We start from the raw sequence: 10,805 nt of genomic DNA on the forward strand, positions 1-10,805 counted from the left end.
TTTCCTTGTGACGGGCCAGGGCGCGGCGGTACTTGTGATATTTCTGCTTGGGACGCATTTTATTTGGCAGTTTTCTGGATGTTAAATACCATTGGATGGGTTACTTTTTATTGGCATTGGAAACACATCACATTATGGCAGGGTAACGTTTCACAATTTAATGAATCTTCTACCTATTTGATGGGGTGGTTAAGAGATTATCTATGGTTAAACTCTTCACAACTTATCAATGGATATAACCCTTTTGGTATGAATAGTTTATCCGTATGGGCTTGGATGTTCTTATTTGGACATCTTGTTTGGGCTACTGGATTTATGTTCTTAATTTCTTGGCGTGGATATTGGCAGGAATTGATTGAAACTTTAGCATGGGCTCATGTTGTGAGCTCATCTCGAAGGATGAGTTTGATGCGGATAGCAAATGTTGGTGCAAAGAAAACCCAACCTATGCAGACTGGAGATCCCAAGAACTAGGTTCAAAGGGACAACTTAACTGCACCGACAAAGGAACATCATTATGGGGGGAATGACCCAACGAAATAGTGATAGGATGGAGGATAAGCACACAACTTTTAATGATCTAGTAGAGTAGTGTCGAATACTCTTGAGTGATCCCCTATGTGAGAAAGAAGTGGGGATGCTTCGAATAGATTTAGAAGGCACAAATCTTAAATCTTCTCGCAGAACCAAGCATGTTTATGGCCAAGAACGAACACACTCGTGAGAACTAAATTACATCAGGGAAAGTCCTCTGTGAAATGTGTCAATGCTTATATGAATGGTCAAACAGTTCAAAGATATCACGTCTGCTAAATCAACCAATAAGCAAACATATTATCATAAGGGAAGGTTTAAAGAATAAAAACTTACCTATCCTATGTCGGACCTTACTGTTGAAAGCTATCATAAATCAGTTTCCATTCATGTGGGGGATTGTTGGAAATGCGAATGGAAACAAGGAAATGGAAGGATGGAGAAGACCCTCATATGGAGAAGTTTATGTTGGGATCGGTGTGTTTGCTAGAGGGGGTGAATAGCGATTTTTCGATCTTGCCTGCGAAAATGTTAGCGGAAGCAAAATAAAATAAGAAAGAAGATTCCAATCGCTAACCCGTTCGATTTACTTGATATCCACCTCAACGAGGTGACTAATCCAAGGATCCACACATACAGCCGACGATTCCACTATGAAGAAACCTCCTTCTCAAAGCAAGCTTCGAAGGCGGAGAAACCTTTACAGAAAGCTCTCTTCCTCGTACAAGATATGTAGTTGGGTTTTGAGGAGGAAGATGGAGAGTTTTACAATATCAGAGAGCAATCAGAAAGATGAAAGAAGCAATAGTTAATGTCTTCGACGTTGACCGCTCTTTTTATAAAATTTCGTACATCAGTCGACTACTCCTAAGGTCAATCGACTGATGGGCTTCAAACGACTCTTTAATTCACATTTAATTGGCTAGTTGTCACCCAACGACAGTCTATCAATCGACTGCACCATGATCAGTCGACTGCTCCACTCGATTGAACTTTCTGTTTGGCCCCATTTGACTCCAGCTACAGTGCCAGTCGACTGATACTTCTGAGTTCGCTTGTGTGTGCTTCTGATCAACCACCAGTCAATTACTGGCAGGGTCAGTCGACTGCTCAAGCTGAAAACTTCCCCTTTCAGCTTCTTCTTCACTCCTTAGCCTTGACGTAAGTCTTCAAACGCTTTCCACAAGCCTCGTGCACTTCCTTGCACTAGCTTGAAACGTTTCCCTCGGCTTCATCGTGCTAAGTCTTCCTTTGCCAAGAGACCGCGCCTCCGGGACTTCACCTTTGCCAAGAGGCCGCGCCTCCGGGACTTCACCTTTTGCCAAGAGGCCGCGCCTTCGGGACTTCACTTTTTGGACTTTCCTGTGAACTCAAGTCACATATGTCAGATCACAAATATTGCCTAACTTAAACTGATTTAGCCAAATATTAAAATCTAAATCACTTGGGGCAAAATTGCACCAACAGTTTAGTCCCACATTGGTAGTTGAGGGACAACTTGGTTGGTTTATAATGTATCACAAGCATTGATGTTGTGAACAAATGCATGGGGAGAGACTCTCGCGCGCATGGGTGCGTAGAGGGGTGCAAATCCAGGGCCCAGATTGCACTAACTGCAAGGTGACTTGTGTGCGATCGTGACCTGCGCGCGTCGAATGTACAACCGGTCAAGACATAATTTGCCCAAGCGGATCAACTAACATTTTATCATCCCGTTTCATTTTTGTAACGGACGAGTTAATGACTTGACATTGAAATGACCAGTATTATTACAGACGTTGTCTGTTTCAAATCAAGTCATTAATCCATTAATTAATTATATCATTAATTGGAGATTAATGAGAGATATGTTATAAAAGGGGAACCGATGTGAAAGAAAAGATAATTATTTTTTCTTTCTTTGCCGAGCTTCCATTTCCTCTGCTTCTCCTCTCCGGTGGTGATAGCCTTTGGGTGCAATCAATTCGTCGGGAACGATTTATGCTTGATCGTTTCTTCGATCTTATCGTTGTATCCTGGAAAACAGTCGTTCATCACCTTCTAAAGCATTTAAGAGGGGACAAATCTGTTTTAAGGAAATTACGTTGAACGTAGGCTTCAACATCATCCAGTCGGCCACTCAACGTCTCGGTCACTCGGTGTCTCGCCACTCGGCGTCTCGCCACTTGACATCTCGGCACTCGGTGTCTCGGCCACTCGACGTCTCGACACTCAGTGTCTTGATAGTAGGCAACTCAGTCACTCAACGTCTCGATAGTAGGCGACTCGACCACTTGGCCCTCTCGGCAAAGACTGTCCATCAATTAACCAGCAACAACTTTCTTAAATGGTTCGAAAATAAGAAAAACCTGTGATCCTCGTTGGTTTGAACAACAAGAGAACAGGTGGCTCTTACCTTGAGCTCCAACAGTGAGCAACAATGGATAGCAACGCTTGTTGCGATGCACAACAGCAATAGTTGTAGCTGTTTATCGTAAGAAAGCAAGAATTGCTGTCGTCGACTAAAGAACCAGGGACAAAAGGCTTCTGGACTTGCTATTGCTGAAAGAGGACAACAAGTAATTGTTGTTGTTGCTGCTGGAAGAACAGGATAAAAGAAAATGAAGAAATCTACTGAAATGGTGAAAGAAAAGGAAGGAGAACCTTTTCGCCTTTTCGTTGGTGGTTGCGCTGCGGCTAGCTCTGGCGAACTTCGACAGCCCTAATGGTTGTGATCGGATGGAAGAAGAAAGAAAAAAAAACCTTACTACTGCTGCTGTTGGCTTTTTGAAAAAAAAAAAAAAAAGATGATGGAAAGGGGAAGGAGAGGGGAGAAGAACAGGAAGGAGGAGGAGAGATCAACGGTCCATTGCTTGTGTGCGTGGTGTGCGGACGAGCTTCTGCGTGGAGAGAAAAGAGCAAAGAAAAAAAAAAGGGAAGAGAAGGTTTTTTCAAAAATATCCTAATTTATTTAAATTGATCAAACCCATTTACTTAGTTTAGTGATAATTGGATCAAATTAAGTTATCAATCCAGTTTGAATCAACGTAATCTTTTTCTCTGCACTTACCTGTTGGATTTAGTTTGAACCCAATGCAATTTTAATTTAACATCCTTAATTCGTGTTCAAAAATTTAATTCGTTAATTTTTTTCCAAGCCTTAATAGGATGTCTGGCAAAGAAAAAATTCAAGCAAGTCAAAGATGACCGAGTGTCTAACAAGTGACCAGTCCAAGTAAGTCAAGATAACCAGATGCTTGGTAAGGAAAACCCCCTTGGGAAGTGAATTCTATATAGAAGTCTCGGAGGAATGAATTCCGAACAAGAGGTAAGTCAAGTAGGTTAAGTAGACTTATAAGATTAGACGTGTGTTTGTATGGTTTTTTTATAGGAACTTGGAGTTGAAAGCAAAATAGAGAGCAAACAAACGTAATCGGACAAAGTTGGACCAAGTCCGGAGTGAATCAGACTTGGTCCGGATCGAACCAGACTCGAACCAGTTCGATCGATCAAAAAACCAATCCTATCGATCAAAAAACTGATCCAGTCAATTGACTGGGTTCGATTGACCGAGTGTGGGTTCGAACCTGATTCGTTGATGCGGGCTGGTTTAGTCGACCAGAAAACTTCCGATAGATTGATAAATCTTATAATGACGAGATCGCATGGCCAGATTTGTTTTACGATTAACTCAATTATAGGGATCAGATTTGACTAGGTTCAATTGATCGAATGAGGTTAATTTATAAAAAATCTTGAGATCAGAGCTCAAGATATCAATCTACGTACTATTCATCTTCTTCTATGCTCGAGAAGACTCTCAAAGTTTGACTTGTGTGGTTAGGAAAGCACTAGGAGGAGTGCACACTCAAAGGCTTCCAGATCAACCGTCGACGTGTTTGATTTGATGCTATTATTAAATGTGTACTCTTTTCTTGTAATCACAATGTGTAAATGCTTTCTCCAACTATGAAAAAGTTTTTTAAAACAAATTAAATTAGTGGACAGATGTCTGCTATACATGGGCATTGAAATACTAATCTAGGAATTAGGAATCAAATAAATATATTATATTTTTGCTCTTGCTTTATTCTATATTCCATGGCTAACTCTCTTAATAGAAAGAATACGATGAAAATAAAACAAGAAAATTGATGTGATATTCACAACCCCCACCTCCTTCTCTCATTTGGAGCGCCCTTATCCTACAATAATGACAATCTAGATGACATCTGAATAGATATAAATTTTTTATTATGATAAATCTATTACAAACTTGAGTTTTAATTTATAACAAATTTAGATCTTTAACAACTTAACATATTATATAATATAATATTTATTAATAGATTAACATATTAAAACATGACATATGCTAATATCAAATCATTTTTAAAATTGTAATTTAATAAATAATAATACTTAAAATTTCATTATAAAATTAGAAGTATAAAAATGTTTTTAATTAAAATTAAAAATTTAATATTATGTGAATCCAAGTATTAAAAAATGTCATGTTTTTATAATCCAATTTATTCATCGTAAATTCAAAAGCACTAACCATTAACAGTTAGTATTTTAAATTTTTTGAGAAAAAAATTTCAATTCAAATAGTAAATTTGAATACTTTTTTAAATATCTCAACAGTCGGTATCAGACTACGAATCAATTCAATTCTTCTGTAAAAGATAGAATTCATCATCCCAATGGTCCTATACGGTCGATCTTATGACCATATGTGAAGAGCTAGGTAAATCGAGAAACTATGTCACGATGGAGGAGAATATTATTCGATTTCGTCAAGATTTGAATCTTTATCCTCTTCTATAAATTTACTTTATCCTAACTAATTTAACTATGTCCTACTACGAATCAATTCTAGAGTATAGAAATCGTATAGCTATCTGCCAATCAGTCCGCTACTATTCTGTTGGTAGCCAGCCAATCTCATCCGCTTTCTTTATCCAGTTTATTACCCTGAATTCCACGTGTCCAACCAGACGTCTCCAACCAGATGTTCACACAATCCTCCTCCAGAACCTTCCCAATTCTAACTTGCGTGACTCAAATTTAATTGAATTTTTCAAGTTCCCCTTCATTGTTTTTCAAATACCACTTACGCCTCAAACATTTTTTTAAAAAATGATATCTAGTATGCTTCTCCATAAATTAAATAGACTTTTAATATAGAAGCCTTCTCCTACATAGTCTAAATCGACAATTGCGTGGAGAAAGAGATAAATATGTCGAACAATGCTCATCGAATTTATCAAATATGCGAAAAACAATTGATCTGTACGCCTTTAGGCATAAGTTTTAATGCATTTACAGACATTCCACACACACAGGATAGATGTGCGCATAACAAAATTATATATATATATATATATATAAAAGAGTTAAAGCTTTGGGCCAAATTACTTGAAAGTTTGAGAGTTTTCTTCAAATACATGAAAGAAGTATGGGGCGAAGTGTAATTTGAGAATCTGAATATTATTGGCTCGACTCTGACTTTTTTGCTTCTCCGCTTTTTTTCTCGCGTCCTGTTTCTTTGTCGGCGTCGATGGACTACTCACTGGTGAGCTCGCTGCTGAGGGCGGCGCTGCCGTCGCTGGAGCGCAAGAAGAAAGAGCTCCCGCCGGAGGCAGAGGTGGCAGGGCGCCCGGAGGTGGGAAAGGGAGGCGGCGGATGGGAGTACGACGACGACGACGACGACGACGACGCGGGGTGGGCCACCGTTGGCTTGTCGGTGGTCCGCATCGTGGCCTGCTTTGTGACGATGATGGCGACGACGATCGTGTGGGCGGTGATCATGTTCCTGTTGTTGCCGTGGCCGTACGAGAGGATCCGGCAGGGCAACCTCTGGGGCCACCTCACCGGCCGCCTCATGGTAATCAACAAAACCAAAAAACAAAACATCAAGGAATTTGCAATTTAGTGCTTTGTCTTCTGGTTCGAGAACAAGAACGTGAATGATCGGGAATTTCCTACAGAATTGAATCTTTACCTTTAGAACTCAAGAACAGTTGCTTAAGGCTTTCTACTAACATACTGTAGAAGTAACAAGTCTGGCAATGGAGAATCAAAGTAATGTGCTGGAAATCAATCTTAAACTATTTTATGTAATTGCAATCATTGGATTGGATATTGTTCTTTTCCTTAACATAAGGGATGTTCTGTTATTTCTAAGTCTACTTGACAAGTACTGTAATTCTACTTGTAGATGTGGATTTTAGGGAATCCCATGATCGTTGAAGGGTCTGAATTCTCCAACACAAGGGCTATCTACATCTGCAATCACGCATCGCCGATAGACATTTTTCTTGTCATGTGGCTGACCCCAACTGGAACTGTTGGCATAGCCAAGAAAGAGGTACATTAGAGAAGCTGAATGTAACTGCCATCAGTACCTTTTTCCGTTGAAATTGATATGATATTCCTTCTTCTTCTTCAGATCATTTGGTATCCACTATTTGGCCAACTTTATGTGTTGGCGAACCATTTCCGAATCGATCGATCAAACCCAGCTGCAGCTATTCAATCATTGAAAGAGGTTGTTGGTTTGTTCACTTAATTACTAATAGCTTGGTACTTCCTTAAACAAACAAATGTTGTTTTGTTGATGTGTATTTTGTTCCAAGATTGCTAGTGCCATTAAGAAGAACAACTTGTCGCTGATCATTTTCCCTGAAGGCACCCGCTCGAGATCAGGGAGGCTTCTTCCATTTAAGAAGGTAATTTAGTCTCAAATATGGAGCCATCAAAGGTCCATGGCATGCATTTAGTCTCAACTATTTGGAATCAAGTTTATCTCTCCATTGAGGATAGAGAGTGATATCTTGATCTTGCACTTGAGCCAAATAAGTAAGCAAAACCGTATGTGCTGATATGTTAATCTTCAGCATGCCCAGCAGATGATTCGATTTGCAAAATATGACACCCTCAATGTCTATTTCATCTGCTAAGTTGTCAATCTTTCTTCCATATAGGGCTTCATGCACATTGCACTTCAAACGCGATTGCCTATCGTGCCAATGGTGTTCACCGGTACGCATCTCGCTTGGAGGAAGAACAGTTTGAGGGTGAGACCCACACCAATCACAGTGAAGTACCTTCCACCAATAAAAACAGATGATTGGGAAGAAGAAAGGATGAACGAGTATATAGAGATGATACACAAATTATATGTCCAACACTTGCCGGATCCTCAGAAGCCATTGACATGAGCAAACTCAAAACAATATAATTATGAAGTGAAGAAACAAATGTAGTAGCAGGAATATGTGCAATTAGTTTTGTATGTCGTACATTATATAGAGATCTATAGTTATATGGTGAAACATCATTGTAAAGTTGTTTCCAAAGTAAATCTAAAACTTCTTTTAATTTTGTTGTGATTGTTTATATGATCCTTCTGAAAGGATTAAATCTCCATTTAATGGGCTTATACTTGAATTAACATTAATAATAATTGTCATTAAGGAATTAAATCTCAATTGGTTTAATGCTTGTAGCATGAATAAGGATTTAGATTATTGGATGTGGATTCAATGTGTAAATTTGTCAACCTAGTTCGTTAATATTAATGGGCTATTAATGGATAAAGGTTTTATGTGGATAGTTCTTGCAAGATGGACCGATATATAAAGAAGAAGTCTTGATTTATTTGGGCATGATCTTGAGCAATGGCGGAGCGAGCCCAGGTGATTTACTCGGGTTGATTCGAACTCTTGGACTACGCCGACGGTATACCCCGGGCTATCTTTTATTTTTTTTTCTCCCCTCCCTAAATCCAAGTTTTTTTCTTCTTGTCGCTGTCGGACCCCCGGGCTATAGCCCGGGTAATTATAAACATGGCTCTGCCCTTGATCTTGAGGTCTTGATCAAGAGCTTCTTTTTCCTCCTCTCTTCTCCATTGAGAAGGACTACGGATTGTTGCCCAATCTCTATAGAAAGACTTCTGTTGCATTACAGGAAGCTCTCCGGTGACAAGTAAGATATAATGGTATTGGCTCTCGATTCAGGTCAGCCTTTCGATTGCCATTACATTCAATTTTCGATTTCTATCCAATGTACCTTATAGATAATGATAACTAGATCCTATGATGCATCATAAGCTTTCGTTTCAATGTATCATTATGCTTTCCATTGGTATCAGAGTTTAGGATTAGTTTATCATCGTCTTTTAAGACGTAATAATTATTTTCAATGATTTAGAAAATATATATCGATTTTGCATTTGATTCTATTTGGATGGATGAATCAATATATATCTGTCGATTATAGCATTGGATAGGCTACGTTTTTTCTATATTTTGAGTTTTTCACTTTATTTTGCAAAGAACACGAAGAACGATGGTGAAATTAGGTTTTCCACCGCTATTCTCAAGCTGAATTTGTCCCGTGCGAGCAACAAAAATCAAATCTTTTGACTATCAATCGTCTACTAAGGAATATCAATTGACTATTAGCAAGAAATTCGAGAACAGAATGATATCAAACTCGATTGGAGCATTCGATTAATTATATTAGTCAATAGATGTGCTCGAAATCGCCAATAGAAGGGTATCTAGATTTGACTGGAGCAACGATGGGTATTATCAGTCAACTACTATAAGATCTATGTTGACTATTGCTCATAAGGTTGGGCACAAAATATTATCAGGTTTGATTGGAGTATTTAATTGATTCTATCAATCGATTGCTAATAAGTCCTAGTTAATTGACGTGTTGGAAATCATGAACAGAATGTTATCAGGTTCGACTGGAGCACTGGACTGATTCCATCAGTGATTGATATCAAGTCCCAGTCGACTAATGTGCTCAAACCACGAACAGAATGTTATCAGGTTCGATTGGAGCATTCAACTGATTCCATCAATCGATTGTTATCAAGTCTCAGTCGATTGATGTTTGAGAAATCGTAAACAGAATGTTATCTGAACTCGACTAGAGCATTTGAATGATTATCATCAGTTGATTGTTACCAATCGACTGTTGCTTGATGACTCGTGCACAAGTATTTTCTAGTTCAACTTGTAGAATCGACGACTGTGAGGCAGTCAACTAATAAATGCATCAATCGACTATTGTGTTCAAGAATTGGCACATATAGGGTATCAGTCAATTGATGACATTACATAGGCAACTATTGGCAATATCAGTTGATTGATATCTAATACAATTGACTGATATCTAATTAGTTGCATTTTTAGCAGTTTTCTTGTAACTTTCTTTGCACTTGCTATTAGTCGAGTTAATACTATCGCCAAAGCGAGAACTATTAGGAAGGCTTGGGGTACTTGTGTATATGGATGTATATCTATGCTAAAGATGATTGGCCCAAAGGAAAATCATTTATTATATCGGATGTATGTTTATAAAGAAGCTCACAAATCTAGTTTGGCTTATAAGTCATATGCGTAGCCTATTTTGTTGGTGCAGGTAGCACTAGATGATCGAACCTAAGTTTTGTTAATGACAAAAAGTTTAAGTTAAGTGTATGACGTTTATTAATGAGTTGAACTAAGTGTGCAGATAGCACAGGAAAGCTCTAGTTGCGGCTAGGCACAGGATAGTCCTAGGTGAGACTAAGCAGTGGAAGTCCTAGTTGGAGGCTGGGTAGACCTAATCCGAAGGATTAGATGGGAAGACCTGGTTTGGAGGACTAGGAAAGGAAGTCCTTGTCAGGAGGACTAGGCAGAAAGTGGCAAATCAAGTGCACCAGGTGGAAGACTAGGTAGGTTTGAAGGACTGGATGTCTAGCAGTAGAAATTTTGGGAGTCGAGGATCAAGGCTAAGCAAAAGCCAACAAGTCTAGAGGACTTGGTTGGCATGAGATAAATTCTCTCGAATGGAGTGGGTGAGGGTGCGTTCCCAGTAAGGGAAACAGTAAGCGTCGGTCTGACCTAGGATTTCACTGAAAACCTGAAGTCAACACTAAAATAGTTTATCTAAACTGTGTCTTTTCCTGTTATATTTGTGTTTTGCACTAATTTGTAATACAGGAAAGGAGGGGCTGAAACTTTGTGTTTCGGGCACCCTTATATGGATCCAGGTGACCAGACCTCTAGGCGTTCGGATTGGTTTCAGGCGATTAGATGTCTGCGGAATAGGGCTAGCGAAGCAGTGAGGTGGCAGAATCTCAATGGTCGGGACATCTCAGCTTCTAAGCACCTCAATTGGTTCCAGGCGACCTGATCTGGATAAGGCATTGCGAAGTCAAAGTTGATCCAGAATCTCCAAGTCAGCATAGAGGCGCCTGAAAGTGCCAAGTCAGCAACATCGATAGT

At 39.2% G+C, this 10,805-nt stretch overlaps 1 protein-coding gene across 1 annotated transcript; it reads left to right on the plus strand.

The window, feature by feature from the left end:
• Positions 1 to 6,056: 6,056 nt before the first annotated feature.
• LOC141813901 (1-acyl-sn-glycerol-3-phosphate acyltransferase-like) lies at positions 6,057 to 7,902 on the plus strand. Its single transcript, XM_074701900.1, has 5 exons — positions 6,057 to 6,403; positions 6,737 to 6,886; positions 6,968 to 7,066; positions 7,155 to 7,247; positions 7,503 to 7,902. The coding sequence occupies exons 1-5, from the start codon at positions 6,077 to 6,079 to the stop codon at positions 7,737 to 7,739; spliced, it is 906 nt and encodes a 301-aa protein (XP_074558001.1). The 5' UTR covers positions 6,057 to 6,076; the 3' UTR covers positions 7,740 to 7,902.
• The last annotated feature ends 2,903 nt before the right edge of the window (positions 7,903 to 10,805 follow it).

This window comes from Curcuma longa, chromosome 20 (genome assembly GCF_044706935.1).
Source record: "Curcuma longa cultivar G26 ecotype Majalengka, Jawa Barat chromosome 20, ITB_CL_G26_1.1, whole genome shotgun sequence".
Classification (NCBI taxonomy): Eukaryota; Viridiplantae; Streptophyta; class Magnoliopsida; order Zingiberales; family Zingiberaceae; genus Curcuma; species Curcuma longa.